At 33.5% G+C, this 23,377-nt stretch overlaps 1 protein-coding gene across 4 annotated transcripts in view; it reads left to right on the top strand.

The window, feature by feature from the left end:
- Mi-2 (chromodomain-helicase-DNA-binding protein Mi-2 homolog) overlaps positions 1-23,377 on the top strand; it is a 692,327-nt gene that overhangs the window by 158,127 nt on the left and 510,823 nt on the right. For 3 of the 4 annotated variants that reach the window (XM_090390660.1, XM_090390659.1, XM_090390661.1), the window contains exon 8: positions 21,488-21,664. The exons of the other annotated variant lie outside the window; for it this stretch is intronic. In XM_090390660.1, the coding sequence (XP_090246786.1) occupies positions 21,488-21,664 (177 nt within the window). The remainder of the gene's footprint in view (positions 1-21,487; positions 21,665-23,377) is intronic. 4 annotated transcript variants of the gene reach the window in all.

Here is a 23,377-nt window from a genome sequence, read left to right as displayed (position 1 = left end):
GTAGAGCTCGAAAACGAATTGCATTTCTTGTTACTATAATGCCATCTTGTCGTTGCGTCAAAATCCATTCATTTAGCTCTTCTTCGAGTTCTGGAAAGGATGCTACATCTCCATGGCGGGCACGTTTCGTTTTGGGGATTTTTTCAAGACTGTCTTTTTGCTTATGCCATAGTCTAATATTACTCTCTGCTACACCAAATTCTCTCATAGCAACACTGTTATTATGTTCTTCTGCAAACTGCACGACACACAATTTAAATCCTACTTCAAAAGATGAACGTTTACGTTTCTGTTGGCACATTTTCAGGCTAGGTTTGTTTAACAAATAATATTTAAAATGAACTGTGGTTAAACCGATATACCTAACTGTGCCCTATCTATCTCACTGTGCTCTATCATTCGGGGACGGAGCACGCATCGTATCTGTGCATAAAGCCAGTAATGTAAGTAGCTTTATGCGCAGATAGGTTGTGTGCTCAGTCACTGAATGCGAGTGGGTCAAGTAGATTTGGTTGCATAGGCATTAGGTAGTATATATTGTATGTGCAAGTCTAATAAGATGTTATATTTTTTAGGATCCGCATATAATGCGAACCCCTAACTTTAAGTAGTATTTTTTACCATAAATTTTTCGCATTATACGCAATAATATACGGTACCCTAAATCACTTGAGATGATAGCACACATTCTCTCTTCTGGTCAACATTCAAACATTTGGGAACCCACTTCACTGAGAGCTTCTGCATGTCCAGATGTTGCTGGATAATGACTCAAACTCGTTCCCTGGATGTCCCCAGAGTCTTTGCAGTGTTTTGGGCTGGTATTCGTCTATCATTAAGGATCATGGCATGCACTGTATCGATGGTTTCAGGTGTGATTGCTGTGTAAGGTCTTCCTGACCTGGAAGCAACTGTTGAATATGCTGGGGTACAGTCTGCTAAAGTCTCTTACAAAGTTTGGTGAATCTCAGTTGCAAACTTTTCTTGCAGCATGAAAAACTCGATGACGGGCCGCACGTCTGTTTTCAAGTTTCTTCAAAACCTTTGACATGTGTTCTTATATATCTTAAAAGAAAAAGAACAAATTATTAAAATTTAACAAAACATTGGGGTTAAAAGGTTTTAAGATAAGTTCTTTTTTTTTGTGGTTATATCAGTTGTTTTAATATCATTATTTTTGTTCTAGGTGTTTATCAGAACTTTTCAGAATCTCAACTTCCCTGTACAAAATAAAATTTGTAAAAAATTTTATTTAAAAAAATAAATAAAATAATTACTATAATTAATTTTGATTTTGCATGTCTGCTTTTTTTTATTAATTTTATTAATAATGTATGATAGTGTGTTTTTATTTGAATTAGTATTATAATGCCAAATGTTCTGGGAAAGTGAGTTTTTCATACTGAATAAAATGTGTGATAGATAAAAATATGATAGCCAAACAAAATTCTCTTTTTGCACGCCCTTTTTTTACATCATTTTGAAATAACGTGGAAAACTTTTAGAATACAAAAGCAATTCTATTTTTGCATGGTGGTGTATTTTGATTTAACACGGTTCAAATGGTGCTTATTTTTAAATTTTCTGTTTGAATTCAGTTCTGTTAAAAAGGATATTTCCATTATAATTATCATTTCCTAGAACGGTACACATGAACTTGAATTTTGGAGAATCCCCTTGATGTTTTAAATATCGGGGATTACTCTACACTACGGAATGTAGACACTGTGACAGTAACAAAAAAATCAAATTTTTGTAATTAAGATTCTCCGAAGTTAAGCCGACAGATGATCCATTCCATTCTATTCCTTTCTGTTGGTTCCTGGAAGCAGAAGGATGCTATGCTGATTCCTCGAAGTTAAGTTGGTCCATTACAGGAGGCCCACCTATATATAGCTGCTTGGACGGAGTTAAGCTGTTTGCTAAACAATCATTTCTTGTTTACAGTCGAAATGTTTACACATCTTGTGTTTTGTTCATGAAAGTTTTGTTTGTGCAGTAGAGTTATATAGGTATGTATTAAATTTTGAAGAAGAAAAAGTGATGTGGATAGAAGATTGCTCGTTAAGGAATACCTTTAGATGGAAATGTCACGAAACAGAAAGCATTATGGTTGTACAAACAGATTCAGGAAAAGGAGCCAACAACATTAAACAACAATTGTGATTTTTCTGCAAGCACAGGTTGGCTTAAAATTTCTCAAAAGATACATGCTTCATAATGTAAAAATAAAAGGAGAAGCTGTATCTGCAGGTGAGTTGGAAGCTAGGGAATTTTTTTTCAAAACTGTCCAAAATTATTGAAAATGATGGCTACACTTCTGATTAAGTTTGGAATGCAGATGAGACCAGCCTTTGTTGGAAAAAAATGTCAAGTAGAACTTATATAGCAAAATCACAAAAGCATTGGTGGCTTTAAAGCAGTCAAGGATCGTGTGACTTATTTTGCAGCAATGCTTCAGGAGATCATATATTAAAACCATTACTCATTAATTGATCCATAAGACCACAGGCAATGAAAGGTGTGGGTTTTAACATGTTTCCAGTGCATTGGAAGACAAACAAAAAAGGTTGGATTACAAAAGAAATTTTTAATGAATGGTTCCAGAATCAATGCCATGTATGGTGCGGTATGAAGAATTATACAATGATCTAGTCAAAACAGGAGCTCAACGATTAATTACAGAGTTTGGGGTAAAAAAAAAAAATCGACCTTCAGAGTTATTGGAAATTAGTGCTAATTTAGTTTTCCTTTTTACTGAAGAAAGCATTTCGCCCCTGCAGTATGAACGGGACGACCAAAGTGTTTCAAGTGATGGAAGTGATTTAATTCCAGTCTCACACAAAAGAATGCAACCACTGTCAGAAAGTGACAATGAATAAAATTTAAGTAATAACCATATGAACTGGTGTATTTGGGCTTTTTCGAATTTCTGTTTTATTAGTCGCACACTATTTTCTTTAAGAAAGATGTGTATGTATATATTTTTAATAAGTATTTAAAATAAAAAGTATTCCATTAAAATTAAATAGTTTTATTCAATGAATTTCATATATTTTGTTTGAAAATAACTTATTGTTCGTATCAGGTTTTCACATCTGGAACCATTCTTCTATATTTTCACGTGCATTGTATTCTTTTTTGCATGGTTTCATTTACATGTTTTTTTTTTTCTGGAACCAATCTACTATGTAAATGGAGAATTGGATGTATATATTTTGTTTTAATTTTTTTTTTTTTTAATGGAGTGAGATAAAAAAAAAAGTGGAATGTAAAAAAATAAGTGTGAATTAATTTTCACAAACTGAAATTTATTTACAAATATAAATTATTTATGATCAAATGATTTTTTTAAAATATTTAGTTTATCAAAAAAAATAATTTTTGTAAAATTTTTAGACTCAAACTTGGTCACACATTTGATGTGTATGCTAGGGACGTGTCAGATCTCAAAACACCAAGTCTTCCCAAAAGCACTTCTAAACCTTGTTGAATAATTCAAAAGAATCATTAAAAATACTTGGTACATTGATTTTTGGGTCTACCAGAAAACACTGTATCAAACTTTGGTCTTGCTGAGCAGCTGGCAGAAATACACCTCTTAAGGCAAACATTGTCCTTAGCCAGTAGCCAACAGTAACCATTCCATTCCTGGGGCAGGCACTTCAGTGGAGGCCACCACAGGTCAATGATCAAGACCACATGGGGCCTATGGAGATTCTGAGAGCTAAATCAGTGGTAGAGATCATGTTTCCATATAGAAACAGGAAGATGGTGTGTCACTATATTATTAAAATAATATGGTTGAAAGGGTTCTAGCAACAAAAATTATATTCTTGTTTTTATCCTTTACATAAGCGTGATCACATGAAGTAACATCATGATAGGCTATATGTATGTAGAAGCAGCTCACTTCACATCAAATTACCTTTGTATCCCATAATATCCCATTCCACAGTAAAAGTCAAAACCAGTTTGAGTAGCATAGTAATCATTCCTATAATTCATTGCATATACATGTAAAAAGAAGTGTGTTATGCATTGTGATATACTAGAATTAATTTGATACAAAATCAGATGTCTCTGTATACATGCAAGACTTACAATACCAGTCAAAATCTTAATACCAATATTTTGGTATTTTTTTAATTTATGAAATCAAGATATTGGTGTAACATCTCACATAATCGATTTTACTTTATTCTTCCCCCCCCCCACAGTATTATATATATATAATATAATATAATATTAATGTGTACAAAATTGCATTACTAAATTTGATCAAATATATATATATATATACTGAATGAAAATTTCATAAGATTTAAGTTTTGTTATATGATATATATATATCATATATATATATATATATATATACACACAACACAGACATATAGAATATATATTTGATTGCATTTAGTAATGCAATTTTGTACACATTAATATTATCCTAACTGCCATGTAGTTAAGCAGCAGCCATACAAAAAAGACTTAAATGTATTTTAGTACTAAACTTGCGTACAGTAAGTTGTAATCCTTAGACATTTACATAGAAATAACATTGCATGTATATTATTTATGTTTGTAGTTTTCTTGTGCCATACACTATTACAAATGCTATAGTAATGGCAGCCATGTTGTTACTAGAGTTTCACTTTGAATTTTGGTAATGGACATACATATTAGTTGTGAGTTTTTAGAACAGCTGTCACTGGATAACAGAAAGAAACATGAGCAAGTAAGCAATAGAGGAGATCTGAATAGGAGAAATAAGATATCAAGTTAAAATTCTGCGATCTCAGAAAAGTTTTTATATGTATTTTAACTACTCTACAAGCAGGAACTGTGAAATTCATATTAATGTATCAAGCCTTCATACTTAGAGAGAATGTTATTTATTAATGAAAAGCAAGTAGTATAATATGTTCCTTGGAGTATGGAAATCTATAGTAAAGTTCTTTTGATTGGAAATGCCTTTAAAATTGCTCAGTTAAATGTATTCCTATTGCAAAAGTGATTGAAAAGATACATATTAGTCAAGTGGGATCTTCTACTTCTTGTTGTGTTCTTTATTGTTCTTTATTGTGGTAATACGAATTTCAGAGATATGACAGGCGTGAATGACTGTGTGAGTAGAAACAAAAAAAAAAAAAAAAAAAAGAAGAAGAAGAAAAGAAAAAGAAACTGCAGATAAAGAGGACAGGAAGTTCCTGTATAGCCAAGAGAAACTACAGAACCCTTTCTGAATGCTGATAACACTCTTCACTCTCCAAATACTCTGGATCTCTATTTGACCAGTTCTCGTTCCATATGCACTGTAGAGGGACGTCGCCACATTCTCTTGGCAACTCAGACCACAATCTTGTACAGGTCTCCTTTCTCTCTCTCACAGGACATCCTTATAGCTACTCCCAACCTTGCATCCTTTGGCACTATAAGGGTGTCAATTGGGATGACCTCCAGAATTACTACTTCTCCTTTCCTTGTTCTGACTATTGCTTCTGCTCATTTGACCATAACACCTGCTGTGAACAAGTCCAGAAATTTTTCTCACTAGTCTTGAAAGCCTTCATCTCCCATTTAACCTATCCACTTTCCAAGCTGTAGTTCAATAGAAAGTGAGTCAAAGCAGTCAAAGGGAAAAAAATTCAGCTTACCTTGTCCTGACTATTGCTTCCACTCATCTGACCATAACACCTGCTGCAGTCAAGTCACAGAAATTTTTCTCACTGGTATGTGAAAGCCTTCATCTCTCATTTAACTTGTCCACTTTCCAAGCTGTAGTTCAATAGAAAGTGTGTCAAAGCAGTCAAAGAAAAAAAAAAAAGCTTACTGCAGGTAACTCACAAGAACTTCATTCATTCTCTGCCTATACCAAAGCATGCAACATATGCAAATCAGTCTTCAGCAGATCTAATCATGCTTCATAAAGGTCAACAGCTGAAAACTTGCCTCTTATCCAAGTGGAAGCCATACCTTCTGGTTCCCTTGCTAATGCTGTTGGATGTAGCTTCTGCTCTCCTGCCCTTCCACCTTACTCTCATCCTGATGGAGCCACTGTTACTTCATCCAAAGATAAATCTGACATCCTAGCATCACTCTTTTCCTCGAACTCCTGTATAGAGGACTAAGGGAAATCACCTCCTATCATACTAGAATCTAAGCACCATATGTCTCCTGTAGTTTTTTAACAAAAAAAAAAAAAGACATAAGAAAACTACTAAACAACTTGGACACTAAAAAGTCCTCTAGTCCTGGTGACATCTTTCCAATTGCACTTAAATATCGTGCTACTGAGCTAACACCCTTCTTGTATCATCTCTACAACCTATTATACATAGCTTGTACTTATCCCAATGCGTGGACACAATCTCATTTGTGTTCAAAAAAAAGGAAGATAAAAGTCTAATATCAAACTACTGACTGATTTCCATCACCTTTGTCCTCTTCAAAATCATGAAGAAAGTCATTAATTGCCTACTCCTCCACAACTTAGAGCCCCACCAGTACAGATACTGCCATTCAATGTAGATCTACAGCTCACTTTGTAGTTTATATCACTCACCACCTAACACGTGCGATGAAAAGGTTTGAAACAACTTATGCTGCTACCTTTGACATTTCCAAAGCATTCGACCATGTGTGGAATCAAGGCTTGCTAAACAAGTTGCCATCCTCTGGTCTCAGTGCTACTCTGTAATTGGGTAACCAGCTTTCTCTCTGGTCATTCTCTGTCAGTCATAGATTGATCTCTGACTTAGAGCTTCACCACTAATGTTCGAGTACCTCAAGGCTCTGGCTATCACTTACTCTCTTTCTCCTGTATATAAATGGCCTACTCACAGCTTTCTGGACGATAGTACTCTCCACTCATCCAACTCATTTAACATAACTAGTGCCTTAAACATTGGTCTACATACTATCCTTCCACAGGGCGAGGACAACCTTGACATGTTCAATGCTATCAAAACAGAGTCTTGTCTTTTCTCTTACAAAAGAGATCTCAGCTTACCTACCCTTACCCTCAGTAATACACAAATCACCAGCTTACCTCTGGTCTCTCCTGGCATAACACACCACATCAATAGCCTCTTCAGCATCCAAAATCTAGGCATTCTCTTTTGTTCAAGAGCCGATTTTACAACCAACCAACTCTTAACTTATACAAATCCCAAATCTGTCAATGCTTAGAATACTACTGATATGTTTGTTTGGTGCACCTAACTTCCTTTAAAATCCTTGATGCTGTCCAGAAGTGAGCAATTGGGCTCATAGATGATCCCTCTCTTACAGATTCCCTTCACTCTCTATCTCAATGATGCAGTATTTCAGCACTGTCTCTTCTATAAGTACTTCCATGGTCACTACTCCAATGAATTGGCAACCATCATTCCTCCACTTTCTGTTGCAATACAAGAGCAGCAGCTGCCTAACATCCCTTTACCGAGCAACAACTGCAAACACACCAAACCTGCTTCTATTCTTTTATTTTTTGTCTTCCTCTGTCCTCTGGAATACCCTTTCTCATGAAGTATTCCAACTATTTACATCCTGCAATTTTTCAATAAAAACATCAATAAACTTCTCTCACTACTCATCTGCATGCCATAAACATCACTGACATGCTTATCGGTCCTTCGTGTATGGGAATCAATACAAAAAAAAAAAGTTCTGGTTTTGTATAGTTTATGAGGTTATCTCTTAGAATTTAACTGAGTCAGAGAATGTAAGATTTTCTTTGAGCTCATATTATGTAATTCTAGAATGGCCATATAATTGTCCTCTGTATTTAATTTGATTAAGAGTTAAATATATATAATATTAGAATTTACTAATTGTAATTTTACAGAGAATATTACTTAATAAGTATATTATGATTTTTTTTATATATATATCAACTAGGGCACCATTCTTTGAAATTCACAACATGCATTTTTGTCAATAAATTTTGCTGACATTTACATGCAATAAAGTTATTATGTTGGAGGTTTAATGGATTTTTTACAACACTCAAAAAGAATTAAAATAGAATTTAATACTTCCTATATTTCGTCCTAGTCACTAGGACATCTACGGGGATTACAAAGCCAATTAATGTAACATGCACACAAAAACTTACAATACTAAGCCCAACCACGTGGGTGACAATAAAGTCCTATCTAGGTGGAGCGCCCTCTAAGGGCAGTAGTAGGTGGCCTGGAATGTAAGGTGGGACCTCTGGTGATGACTGTTTCCCAAATCTTCGGAAGCTTAATGCAACCGTATTTGTTAAGATTTGGTTGGTTTCTGAGATCTGCTGCTGCTTCTAAGAAAAGTCTCTCTTTCTTGAATTTGCTGTGGTGGAGCATGGTGGTTTTCTTCCATGATACTCTGTGGGTGGTGTCCAAAACATGGTCAGCCAAGCCTGAATGGCCATAGTTGTGTTTAACGATGTACGACTTGTGTTCCTCCAGGCGGATGGATGCTGATCTGCCTGTCTGTCCAAAGTACGCAAGCTTACAGGAACAGGGTACTTTGTAAACTCCAGGCAGAGCGAGAGAGAGAGAGAGAGAGAGGAGGGAGCTGATCTTTCGTAGAACGGATAAGGGTAGCCAGTTTGCGGTAGGGCTTATATGCTGTGTGTAGGTTATACTTTTTTAGTATCTTGGCTATTTTTTCTGCCTGGAGTTTACAAAGTACCCTGTTCCTGTAAGCTTGCGTACTTTGGACAGACAGGCAGATCAGCATCCATCCGCCTGGAGGAACACAAGTCGTACATCGTTAAACACAACTATGGCCATTCAGGCTTGGCTGACCATGTTTTGGACACCACCATGCTCTACCACAGCAAATTCAAGAAAGAGAGACTTTTCTTAGAAGCAGCAGCAGATCTCAGAAACCAACCAAATCTTAACAAATACGGTTGCATTAAGCTTCCGAAGATTTGGGAAACAGTCATCACCAGAGGTCCCACCTTACATTCCAGGCCACCTACTACTGCCTTTAGAGGGCGCTCCACCTAGATAGGACTTTATTGTCACCCACGTGGTTGGGCTTAGTATTGTAAGTTTTTGTGTGCATGTTACATTAATTGTCTTTATAATCCCCGTAGATGTCCTAGTGACTAGGACGAAATATAGGAAGTTTTAAATTCTATTTTAATTCTTTTTGAGTGTTGTAAAAAATCCATTAAACCTCCAACATAATGTCCTCACAGCACTTAAGCCTCTACACAAGAATGCAATAAAGTAAGGAAAAAAATTTATTTACAAAGTAATATCCCACATTACTAACAGATAACTGAATATTATTTCAGACCACTATCCTGTATAAACATAAGGCACAATATAAACATTGCACACAGAATGAGCTATTTGCTCAAATGACATTTTATTCCAAAAAGAACTAGAATACGTTTTAATAATTTATTATTAAATTTCACTAATAATAGTTACAATCCTTAACAGTAATAGTGTTAAACCTTACACCTAATAGGAGACAAAGAGATCCATCAGATCATTCTAAAACTCTACTAGTTGTAGAGTTTTGGAATGATCTATGTTGGAATGTTATATTAAAGGAATATGTGAAATGATTTAAAAAAATAATAATAAATGAATACCAGTTATAAATTTCCTATAAACCAATATTAAAACTGCCTTACCTTATTTGTTTTCCAAAAGATGAAGTTCATCCATCATCAATGTCTAGAGTATATAGGATATATTTTCAGTGTAAATTCCCACGTTACGGATAGTGTGAGAGATCTGCAGGGAAATGGAGAGGAGAACACCAAAACTGCACAGTTATGAACCAATTTGGACAAAGTGAACTAGCAGACCATGAGCTTGTTACTTTACATGCAGTTAAAAGAGGACTGTTACTCTTTAAGACTACAATTCAAAAGTAACAGATTTTGGGATGGATGGGGGGAAAAAAAAAGGCTACCATGCTTCGAGGACATACTCAAAATACACTGTTTGATCAAAAATATCTGGGTGCCTGCTCATACCATCTCTCACTCTAATATGAAAGGCATTAATATGGAGTTGGTCCACTCTTTGCTGCTATAAAAGCCTTCAGTCTTTTGGGAAGAGTTTCCATTAGATTTTGGTACCCTTCCTTCTTCCAGAAAAGCATTGGTAAGGTTAGTCACTGATGTTGGGCAATTTTGGCTAGCTTGAAGTCAGTGTTCCAGTTTATCCCACAAGTGTTCATTGGGGGGGGTCAGGGCTCGTTACAGACTAGTCAGGTTCTTCAACATTCATTTCATCAAATCATTTCTGTACATACCTTTCTCTGTGGACGGCAGACATTGTTGTGCTAATACAGGAAAGCCTTTTGCCAAACTGTTGCTGTCAAGTTGAAAGAACAGAATTGTCTTGAATATCATAATGGGGTACAGCATTAAGATTCTATTACTGAAACTAGGTAGCCCAGCCCTAGCCATGAAAAACAGCCAGATACCTCCTCCACAAAACACACCTGGCACAGCACCTTCATCAGGTGGGAAGCATTGTCTTAGTAGCTGCCAAACCTAGACTCATCTGTCAGGCTGCCAGATGACTCATCGCTCCAGAGAACGTTTCCACTACTCCACAGTCCAATGGTGGCAAGCTTTACACCCACTGTCGGTGCCAGGTTATTTTGCGCCCTAGGCAAAGTTTACAAGTGCACCCCTTATTTCATAAACTAAAATGTTTCTAATTGACATTAAACAAAATAAAATTGTCTCTCAGGTTAAATTAATAGAGCTGTTTTAATTTTCTTTTTTAATTAATTTGAAAATTCTCTGTTATAATTCATTTACAAAAAAAAAAAAGTTATAAAATACAGAAATTTAATATTTTAAAATTTTAACATTTTAAAATATTTAACTTAACTGAATTTTAAATAGTGGTAAGTTCAAATCATTTAGGTAAGGAACAAAAAAGAACCAAGAGTTGAATAGTAAAATAGTGTGACTGTGTGAGGGATAAGGAAAACGAATCGATACCTAAATCATATATCACTATTTAATTTTGATATTTTAGTAAAGTATGAATAAAGCATAACTTGAAGTTTTGCGTTCCTTCATGGCTTATGCCCTAGGTGGTTGCCTAGTTTGCCTAAATGGTAGTGCCAGCCTTGTTTACACCACTCCACCCCAATGTTGTTAGGTTTGTGTACAGCTATGAAAACCAGTGTTCTTCAGCTCCACTGAACAATTCTGATGCTATGGCAGCAAATGTTTCAACTGAGGAGAGGCTTTTTTTTTCTCCCACTACAGATTTCAGCACTTAATGGTGTTTTTTAATAATTGTGAATAAGCCATTAAAAATTTTAATGGCTTATTCACAACACACAAGTAAAAAAAATTGAATATTTTAATCCCTATTTCACCCAACATTAACCAAAAGCATTGTCAAGGGCAGAGATAATACAGTAAAGCATTCAATTACACTATCTGATCAAAAACATCCATTCATAGTAGAAGATATAACTATATACATCATGACCATGGCTCATAAAGGAAAGGAAGCACATGGTCTTGCAATCTTCACAGACAAAACATTAACAGTAAAATGGGCCATACTGAAGAGCTCAGCGACTTTCAGTGTGGCACTATCATAAGATGCCAATATGTTATTAGAAATGGAAATGTATAGAATAATACATTTACTGTTAATGTCTTGTCTGTGAAGATTGCAAAGACCATGTGTGCTTCCTTTCCTTTATGAGCCATGGTTGTGATGTATATAGCTATATCTTCTACTATGAATGGATGTTTGGATATTTTTGATCAGATAGTGTAATTGAATGCTTTACTGCAGGAATCGGCAACTGGCGGCCCAAACATGCAAATTTTTGGCAGCACATAAAAGGTTGATCATACTTGCATGGCATGTGGCCCGTATGTTGAATTATTTAAATAATACATTTTATAATCATCATCAGTTGCATCAGTCTTGGGACTGGTAGCTCAGCAGCAATTTCCTCCATTCCTCTCTGTCTTGGCTTTCTTCTTAACCTCCTGATAACTCCTCAAATCTGGGCTGTCTGACTTGGTCAAGAAAGCTTTTCCTTGGTCTGCCCCTTCTTCTTTTCCCCTCTATTTTGCCTTCAGTTATTCTTTTCACAAGTCCATCATGTCGAAGTATATGTCCAAACCACCTATCCCTTCTAATTTTGATTGATTTTATTAGAGTTCTTGTTTCATTTATCTCTCTCAGGACTTGTTGGTTTGAATTTTTTTCTGTCCATTTTATTTTGTTCATGTGGTGCCAGCACCACATTTCAAAAGCCTCCAATCTTCTTACATCTTCTCTGCCTAGAATCCAGGTTTCACATCCATACAGTGCACTTCTCCTAATCAATGTCTTTACTAATTTTTTTTTTCAATTGTAGGTTGAGGTTTCCTGTTAAAATGCTTTTCATCTTAGAGAATTGGGCTTTTGCATTGTTTATTCTTGATCTTATGTCTTCTCTTGTTCTGCCATCTTCTGTTATTTGGCTTCCTAAATATTTAAAGCTTTTCACTTGTTTTATTTGTTTCCTGCCGATGTCTATATTGATAGGGATTTTACCTGTAACAATGATTTTAGTCTTATCTGTGTTGATTTTCATTTTATATTTTTCAAGATTATTATTTAGTAATTCTAGCATTGTTTTTAATGTTCTTCTGTTTTCTTCTACAAGGGCTGTGTCATCAGCAAATCTCATACACATGACTTGCTCACCATTTATCTTTATGCCACTATTTATTTTATCTTTAGTTTCCTGAATGGCCTTTTCAATATATAAATTAAATAAAAGTGGTGAAAGTATACATCCTTGTCTTATTCCACTCCTTATATTTATTATTTTCTCTTTATCATTGATTTTAATCCATCCATTTTGATTTTGTAAATTTGATAAATTATTTTCCTATCCCTCAAATCTATGCTGATATTAGTTAGACAATTTAGGAGTATTTGCTGGTTTACTTTATCAAACACTTTCTCTAAATCAAGGAAGCAAATGTAAGTATTTTGACTAAGGTCTAATCTTCTCTCTATTATTGTTCTTAAACAGAGTATTGCCTCTCTTGTTCCTTTATTCTTTCTGCATCCAAATTGGTCTTCATCCAATGGACAATCTATTTTTGAATAAATTCTATTTTGAATAAATTTTAGCAGAATTTTGCTAACATGTGGGATTAAAGCTATTGTTCTGAATTGGCTGCGTTTGTTTGCATTATTCTTTTTTGGTATTGGTATTATGTTTGATTTCATAAAGTCCTTTGGTATTTCTCCTCTATCATAGATTTGGGCTATTAATTACCCCAAATATTATATTATATTGTAAATAAATATTATTCATATTTATAATATGAATAATAAATTAAAAATAATTTGATACCTATACTTCGTGATATTGCCATGCAACTTTGTGCAAGTCAACAGTGTGAGTCATCATGAGTGGAGATAACAAAGGCGACTTCATTCGACAACAACCAAAATTTTGCCACACTTTTGCAGTTGCGTTCCCTGGTTCATGTTTTAATATAATTCAATAACATCAACTATTATTTTCAGAGGATGTATATTTGTTAAGAATAATTTCAAAATTGGTTCAAGAAAACGTAAAATTCCAGATGAAGGAAGAAGGTTTAATGATGAATGGAACAGCAAGTACTTCTTATACTTCAATGGATATTGAAATAATTTTCCTTATTGACAATACAAATTGTCTTATTTGTCATAAAAGTGTTGCTGTTATGAAAGAATATAATATCAGTCGTCATTATGAAAATGTCGTACTTTATCTCATACTTCAAATATTTCTGTGTTTTTTAAGATTGATATAATAAAAATTGATAACTTAAGTATTTTTTTCACTCTATTTTCACTTAATTAAACAGTTGCAGCCCGATTATTAAAAATAAAATTTGAATGTGGCCCACGAGTTTGAAAAGGTTGCCCACCCCTGCTTTACTGTATTATCTCTGTCCTTGAGATAATACAGTAAAGATAATGCTTGAGATAATGCTTTTAGTTAATGTTGGGTGAAATATGGATTAAAATATTCATTTTTTTTTACTTGCGTGTTGTGAATAAGTCATTAAAATTTTTAATGCATGCAGGTTGCTGATACAGTTTGGTTAGAAAATCCAAACGTAACAAATCAGAACAATATGGCAAACAATAGATCGATTCAAGGGAAAAAATTGTTGATTGGAAACTAGTCATGAAATATTAATTGTACTATGATGTTTTAATATCTCTATGCTGGAAATGTTTTAATCAGTGAAATTAACACAATAATCGTGGTAATAAACTCTCGTGAAAAGCATAGAAAAGCAAAATAACAGTACATTGTCATTGTGTGGAAACAATGAGCAATTCAAAGAACGGGAATATAAGACAAACAACACACAGTTGATTTATCAATCAAAAACAGTTGCTGTGTACTAGAATAATAATATTAACAACAATTTTTGATATTTACATAAGATGAGAGTTTCCCAAACGAACCATTCAGGTTAGGCTGGTGTAAAAGGGGCTTCTCAACTTTCTTTGAAAAGTTGTTCATATTTCCATATTTCAAACTGCATCTTTGGTGAAGATGAGCTTCATGCCATAGGATACTATGTTGATTATCAATACTATGCAGTGCCAGACCGTACTTTTGATGTTGCAGGTGTTCATTGCAGTACTGATATTCATTAATTCCCCCCATGCGCACACACACACATAGAATGTCCTGTCTGCCCAAAGGGCAACAAATTACATTCACAAGGAATCTGATAAATACCATCTAAAGATAGAGGCGACTGTTTGTCTTTTGTGGGTGGTAACAGATGAGAAATTTTGTTGATAGGAAAATATCAGGGGCATATATTCCTGGTGTGCTAGGTGTGTGGTACACACCCACGGAATATCAATATCACCTATATTATATTTTTGCATTTATTCCTATTAAAGAGTCCCCTAATTGTTTCCTGGTTTCAAGTGATTCCTAAAATTAAACACACTAATGTTTCATGAAGAGGAACTTTTTTGATGCCTAAACATTACATCATATTAGTGTTAATAGCTTGGGTGTGCGGTCACAAATACAGACACCTTTGAACAGACATATCGATGGCACAGCAGATTCAGTTCTTAGTGTTTCAGTGGTTTTAAATCATCCAGAAGGTGAGGAAGTGTGTGTGTGCTGAGACAATAGCACCACCCTGAAATCATTGGCTGTAATTGGTTATTGTGTCAACCAATCCAATAAAACTCATTTGCCATGAGTTGCTGTTTTTGTTTTCTGAGTTTCATCCGTTTAGTGTGCATTAAATGTGAACTGATGTGTTTAGGACACTGTTATAGAAAAGTTTTAATATATAATTTTCTAGACACAATTTATAACTTTTTTTGCCCATATTTACAATGGGAAACAGTGCTGACAATCTACACTGTCCCGTTTTCTGCCAGAACTTTCACAGATTGTATGATTATAGATGGAGTAACCTCCATCTATAACCATACAAACTTGTGTATAAATAAGTAAAACAAGTTATTTCAGCCTTTCTTTGGTTCATTCTGGAATAATAATAATTTCCCAAGTGATTACTTTTTTTTCCAATTTCTGTGCATATTATATGGCGTTATCTAAAAATTTTATCAAAATTCAATTTATCCGTGTCTCATTTTAGTATTTACCAATGATAATCTACTGTATTTTCCGGTGTATAAGACGCACTTTTTTACCTTAAAAATTCATCTTAAAAATGGGGTGCGTCTTATATAATGAAGGTAAAGATTGTTTCCTCTTTTCAAAGTCATATGCACTCCCTTTTATGTTCCAAGATCTTTGTAGGCGGTTAATGGTGCAATCAAATTGATGCGTGACCTTCACGTGACTTCTAGCGCGTCATTGGCTAAGAACTTGGCATGGTCAGAAGGAGATTTTGTACAATTTGTGTAAAGAAAAGCGCCTGGAACGTGGAAAAATTGAGAAGTGGCCAGAATTAGAGACCGAAGTTTTGAAATGGGTGCAAGAAAATCGGCAAAATGGCATTGCCATTTCAACAAAAATGATTTGTACACATGCAGTCAAAATAGCCTGTGAGCGTAACATTGAAGATTTTAAGGTGGTGCGTCATGGTGTTACCGTTTCATGAAATGCAGTGGACTTTGTATGCGTACAAAAACAAAAATCAGTCAAAAAATACCAAAAGAATATGAAGACAAAATTATTTCTATATTATAAGAAATTAATGATGATAGAGAAGAGTCAGATGACAGTGACATGGGTTTTGCAGGTTTCTGAAAGGTCAGTTTACTATTAAAAATTACCTATTATTTTATCCATTTTTTTTTTTTTAATCATACTTTAAAATTTAAGTTTTTTCCAGAAAATTGTATTAAATTTCTTGGGTGTCTTATACATAGGAGCATCTTATACACTGGAAAATACAGTAATTTCACCATGAAGCGTAAACCCATTGTGCTTTTGTTCAGCTTTGCTTTCCATATTTGAAATTATATTAATCAATAACTTAAAGTATTCAAGTTATCCTACAATTAATTGCATTGGACCAATTAAGATGGGTGCTGATGCACTATGCACTCTTAAAACTTTTATATGTAGATAAAAATGCAATCATATGGTCAAATTGACCAGAATTTTGTAGCTTGGGTGGCCACATGACAGCACACCCAACCTAAATGGACATGTGATGCCACTGGAAAATATGTAGGATTAAGGTGATTAACTTCTTCAGTTATCATTGGATTTGATGAGGGTTGTAACCATTTAATTGCATTAAAGTTTTGAAAGTGAGAAGTTCTTGTTGTAAGCCTGAGGGAGAGGATCAAACATTATGCCCTCTATTAATTAATGACTTCACAATACTGATTTTTTGGGAGGTGTGATATTCATCACACCTCCCAAATTTTTTGATGTATATGTCAAAAGTATGCTTCAAAAGTATACTTTTGATGTGTGTGTGAGTGTGAGTGAGTGAGTGAGTGATATCTCTGCCAGTCAAGGTAAATTTCCAACAAACACTGGTTTAAAAAACTACAGTATCAGACTGTATACACAAGCTCAGGAGGATAAATCAGGTATGAGTTAGATGGTAAGCTACCAGCATTTATATATATATTATAGGAGAGGACTTAGGATGTGAGAATAAGTATTATCATTAAGCAAGAGCTGGAAAAAAATGTTGAGTGTATGAAGAGAAAAGGGATCAGCAGGCTTACAAGCAGTTCAAGACGTGGGCAAGAAAGTCAACCAGCATGGTATGGCAATGAAGTCAAAATCAGATTATGAGAACAAATTAGCCAAGTAAACTAAAGGAAATCCCAAAATCCACATAGCAAAATAACTTTTGCTATGTGGATTTTGATTTTGGTTTGGCAAGTAAAAGTAGAAATGTCTGTGGAAGCTTAACTGTAATGAGTGCTGGTAACAAGGTGATAGAAGCAGACAAAATAGTTGAATTACTGACCACTTTGCAAGGAGCTATCATCCAAACGAGAATGTTGCTGTGACAGGAACTGATGTAAGAATAGAGGATGATGAATTGGTGGAATTGGTATTATATTTTATGTGGGATATCATCTTACATATTACAAGAATGTGCAAAGGAATCAGCATTGCCTCTGACTAGACAGGTTGATTTAACTTAAGCCACAGCTCATGTAAAGTCCAAAAGGAGTGGAGCAAGGGCAAAATAGTTCTGTTGCATGAATGAGTCTCCAAGACTGTGGTAGCAAATTATACACCAGTCATTATCTCAGGAGTGATAGTATGCTCCCTGTGATGATGGATTGAGAGTTTGGGGTTGCAATAGTTGGTTGATAGATGGAAAAGAGGGTGGGGGTATGATAGAAACATTTAAGCTACTAAAAATGATTTTGTAGGATTGGTGCAGACGAGATATTTCAGCACTTGACTGGAGGGGGGGGGGACAAAAGGGTCATCTTTGGAAATTGAGTAAGGACGTAGTTAGCAAGGGTGTGAGATATCGTGAGACTCCATGGAGATACCGGTATCTGTCTTATTTGCATCCATCATATTAATAATAAGCTTGTGTCTCTCTTATTATTAATAATAAGACAGATGCAGAACTTATATGCTACAGCCATTATCTTGGTGCTGGCATTATAGGTAATGATTCCCGAAGGAAATGTGGTATTCCTAACAGATATGTTCAACATTTTCTATGTGAAAGCAAAATAAATATTTTGTAGATCTTGAATAATCAGATGGTGGATACCATGATTATCACTGAAACATAAAATGATTTTTTAAAATTTATTATAATTATTATGGATAAAAGGTAAGTTTTCTTATCTAACTTTAATACAGGAATTAAATGCTTTTTAATTATAGTTATGTGGATGAGTTTTTATTGTAATTAATGTACTCTTCAGGAATAAAACATTTCATAAATGAAGATATTGATTAGGAGAATAGGGAAATAAGTAAGAGGAAAAGCAATTGATAATTTTAATTGCATTCATTATAGTAAACATGTTTGACTTAAAAAAGACTGATTGACAATAAAGAAAGACAATAAATATCTTTGATTTTAATGGATCAGTGCACTTTTGTTTTTTGAATGAAAGAGGCAGAGGAGCAAATACAAATGAAACATATTGAAAATTATACAAAATTTAAGGTGTAAAATAAGTTAAACGTTTTAAACATGGTTTTAAGGATTCACGATGAATACTAGTACTTTTAAAAACTGATTTCAGTGTGTGTGTGTGTGTGTGTGTGTGTGTGTATATATGTATATATGTATATATATATATATATATATATATATATTTTTTTTTTTTTTTTTTTTTTTTTTTTTTTTTTTTTTGAGTGTTTACTTATAATTTGCCTGATATGAATAAGAAAGATCTTTAGAATAGCTTGCCAATGAAATTTGAAAAGAAGGAAAAAAAAAAAATCATCTGTTCATGTATCAAGAAAACACATTTTCTATATTTTTATTAAGTAATGTATTTTGTATGCTCATGTTTCCTTTGAAACAAGTGTTTTTGTTACTGCCTGTCTTTTACATTGTTACATTATGGAAGATATTACACCATTATTTTTATTATTTTAGTGGGCACTTCTGTTATATAAGATTTGGTTGTTATATTATACTGTGTATGGTTTTAATCAATTTTTTAATTTTCAGGTTTTTTGCTTGTTAACTACTCAGTGTGTGAATATACATAATTAACATATTTTCATCTTGCACAAAGAATAGTGTTTTTTCCCTCTGTATTTTTATTTTTGACCTCTAATAAAATAATTTGGTTCTTTTGCTACTTTTTTTTATTTATTTCAAGACAGATTTAATTTTTCCTTTATTACTTACTCATTAATTTTAATTCCATCTTTTCTCTTTCTCTTAAATATCATTATTCAAAAAAATAAAATAAAAATTCATACAAAAATGATTGTGCTATGCAGTAAAATCAGAATCAGTATGTTAAATTTTCTTCTTGATAAATGTTTTATTCGTTTTACTTTTTTTTAACAAATTCCAATGTTTGTTTGGAATTTGTTTGGAAATAGCATAAGTATTAGTTATTTTCATATTATAATTTTGGCTTCACCATATTTAAAACTTATGACACCAAAGCACTTCTCTTTTATGTGGAACCACATTAAGAATTGTTAGCTTTAGTGCATGCAGGTTCTTTGTTTTTATTTATTTATTAACACATGCTATTGTCCATTCAACAGCAAATGCTGTTGTCATTTGCTGGCCTGATTGGCCCCCCCTTGGACAGCATCTCCACTCTCCAACCAACAGGATGTAAGTTTATAAACTACTGTGACATGGACATTGCAAGAAGTTTTTAGGTGGCAGCTGATTTTTGTCACCCAGGGTTGTGAGACCACCACTCTGCTCATTGGTGACCTGAAATGACTTCAAAAAGTTCTATTTTTGGTCCCTAGAGTAGAGTTTGGAATATCTGATCTTTAATGCATCCAGATAATAAAATATGTGATAGGTTTACAGCCATTTGTAGGTAGGATCCACATAAAGAATTTAAATAATAATAATAATAAAGCGTGTCGAATATTTTTGCCAAAATGCATGTTACTCTATCACCATTCTGAATCTGACTGGTTGTCACTCCCACCACTACACTATATAATCTCTTATCATTACTTATATTTAATATTAAATAATCTAATATTAATTAGATTATTATGCCAATTGCTGTTATAGTCCTTAATGAAATATAGATATAGATTTTTTTTTCATTTTAAGTTTTTGTTCAAGGTCACAAGTTACTCAAGAATCCTCATTTAATTCTCTTTATAACACTAATTTTAGTTAACTCTGATCATTCTAGAGAGCGATTCTGTATATTTCCTCTCTTGATCATTTAATATACATAGAACATAAAATGCTTTTGGTGCTCTTTTACTCACTAAAGCTTGGCATATGGAAATACCATTAAGCATGCAGCTATTTATTCCTGATACAGTACTGTCAAATATAGATAAATATGTATGAGGGCTGTTCAAGGAAAGAGTTGCACTAATATATTTTTATGATATAATTAAAATTTAATTATATTAATATAATTGAATTTGTAAACCACTTCTACAACATTGAATCTTTATCACCTTCACAGCATTTCTTATATTCCTAATATTAAATCACCTGTGTTTACAAGATGTGTGGTAATATAAGCCAAAGTTGTTCCTTCTGTTAGAACATGCTGTTCTAACAAGCATAGCATTAATGGGCAGTTGATATGTATTGTTTTTTTCTGACCAGCTTTTTCAGTAACATAGGATGCATACAAAAGGGCATTTTGAAATAGAGGTCAACACCATGATAGTGCATGTTTATATCCTACAAATAGTATAAAAGAATTTCTTGACAAACTTTTCAGCAGAGATAACAGTTCTGTGTTATTCTTTTCTCTTCCATCAGCCAAAAATAATTATGAGGAGGATGTAATTTTTGTAGATAGGAAACTGCTGTAAAGTCATTATAGGTAATCATGAAAGTTCTCTTGAAACAGTAAGTTACAGCATGCTGAGAAGTGTATTATATGCAAAGAAGATTATGTTGATATGGAATATCTCCAGTTTAAAAAAAAATGGAACAAAATATTTATTGTGTTAGTTTTCTTGAACAGCCCTTGTAATTAGTTCTCCATCACTCCCAAAGTAAAACTATAAGAGTTCCTTAACAAATAAGCAAATTAACACTGAGAAAAATGAAATCAAACTCACTGAGGATTAAAAAATCAGGCATTTGATAAGTTCTTAGTGCTAGAATTGTATTCACTTTAAACAGTTATAATCTTTTCCTGATCTTGGTGAGCCTCGCTCGTTAATTGTAATCGTCAAGGTGTGGTTTTATTTATCATGTAAAGAAGAATCTCGTCAGTCATAAGTGGTCCAAATTTTAATTATATGAGTCACTTGAACATTGAAATAATCTTAACAGGATACTTCCAACCACTCCTTTTCTGCAGCCCGAAGTAAAGCTGTTTATTTATCTATCCACTTTCAGGAGGGTGAAGGCATCCAAGAACAGGAAGAAGATGAACACATGGAATTCTGCCGTGTTTGTAAGGATGGAGGAGAATTACTGTGTTGTGACAGCTGTCCATCAGCCTATCATACTCACTGTTTAAACCCTCCCTTGAGAAATATACCAGATGGTGAATGGCACTGTCCTCGTTGTTCAGTAAGATCTTCAAAAAATTTCCATTTAATATTTAGATTACTTCACATTTAGATGAATTTTTAGGCGGTCATATTTGTAGGCATTGTTACAATATAATCGATACTTTTATTTATGTGAGAAAGCATTTAATGTCTAATCGATTGTATAATGATCCTTAGCTTGTTTTTTTTTTTGTTTGTTTGTTTGTTTGTTTGTTTTTACAACAAGTGACTGTCTGATTGCTGTGTGACTCCACTTTTGGTGCTTTCTTTTATTGCATAATTTTGATCTCATTTTATGTACCTTAAGTTTTTTTTTAATATATATATTTATTTATTTATTTATATATAGTTATTAAGCTAATTTCCTGTTCTGGCAAAATAGAGCCAGGTCATTTATACTAAAATTACGTTATCACTATATTAGGCTGGAAAGGAAAAAAGAAAAAAAATATTATAAATAGGATGATGTAAAAATCCAAAATATTAATTTATAACAAGTGATATTACCTTATAGTTATATTGCCTTCATAGCATATGAAATTTATTTTGTATTCTATCTAATGATATCGAGTTTTTTTAACACATCATTCTGTCCAATGGTATGTTGAAAGATGAAATTCTGTAGTTTCTATAAATTTCTTCTACATTTCTATTTAATTTTAATTAGCATGTCTTCATAATTTTCCGTTTATAATGTTATGTAAATGATAAATTGAATATTTTGCTATGTGTGAACAGAGGATTATAGAAATACCAGAATTTTAAGCTACTAAGATTACTTTAGCCTTACAACTATACATGTTATTTCTTCTGTTTTCTACATCTGTCACTGAAAATTGAGCATTGTGGTGAATTCTCATTTATACCTACTAATGTACAGGTATATTTTCCAGTAATATGACATCCACAGAACACCCTTTATAAAACTATGCGGGATTTAATATCCCCTTAATTTAAGTAATCCTTTATATTATTAACCAGTGATGATCAGAGGGGAAAAATAAAATTAACTTTACTATACTTTCAGCAGTACTTATAAACCATTAAAATGTTTATTTTATTTACAGGGGTCACTTAAATTGATTGCATGCATAAAATTGATTTCTTGGGTTTTCATCTATGCTTTCATGTATAGTTCAACTTCTCTCCTGAAAAGCTGTGAACACATGTGCTGCAACATTCACCATCCATTTGCAATCCATCTTCAAACTTACCATGATAACTACATATGCTCTTAATTTATCTCTCCTTCTGCCATCTTGTTTAGCAAACTACAAATATTAACTTAACTAATAAATAAACCTAAACACATTAAACAAAACACCAACCCCCCCCCCCCTCTAGCTTATCCAGTGTAGTATGTACGATTAATCTTCAACCATTCATAGTCGCATATTTTAAATATGTAATTCAACAAGTTTCTTGTGTTTGTTTATTTGTGTGTGTGTGCAGGGGTATTTTTATTTATTTTTAATATGAATCTCTCTAACCAAAGGCTCTTGACCTATAGTGCATTAATATTGGTACTGTGAGTGGACTAAGGGTTAGATAATTTAGGAACTCTCTATTAAGACCAAACATGAAACTTTTTTAAGCAACTTCAGGCTTCCAATAAAAAAGGTGTAGTCTCACATCAGATGAAGAAACTTTTCTTCCAACTAAAGTTATTCACAAGACATCTATGCCCATAGTAGGATTCAAACCCACAGGTTCAGTTGGACAGAGGATATGC

This window comes from Typopeltis vanoorti, chromosome 3, assembly GCF_054136105.1.
Source record: "Typopeltis vanoorti isolate ZY-2024b chromosome 3, IOZ_Tvanoo_1.0, whole genome shotgun sequence".
NCBI classification, from domain to species: domain Eukaryota; kingdom Metazoa; phylum Arthropoda; class Arachnida; order Uropygi; family Thelyphonidae; genus Typopeltis; species Typopeltis vanoorti.
This window is presented reverse-complemented; position numbering and strand designations above follow the sequence as displayed.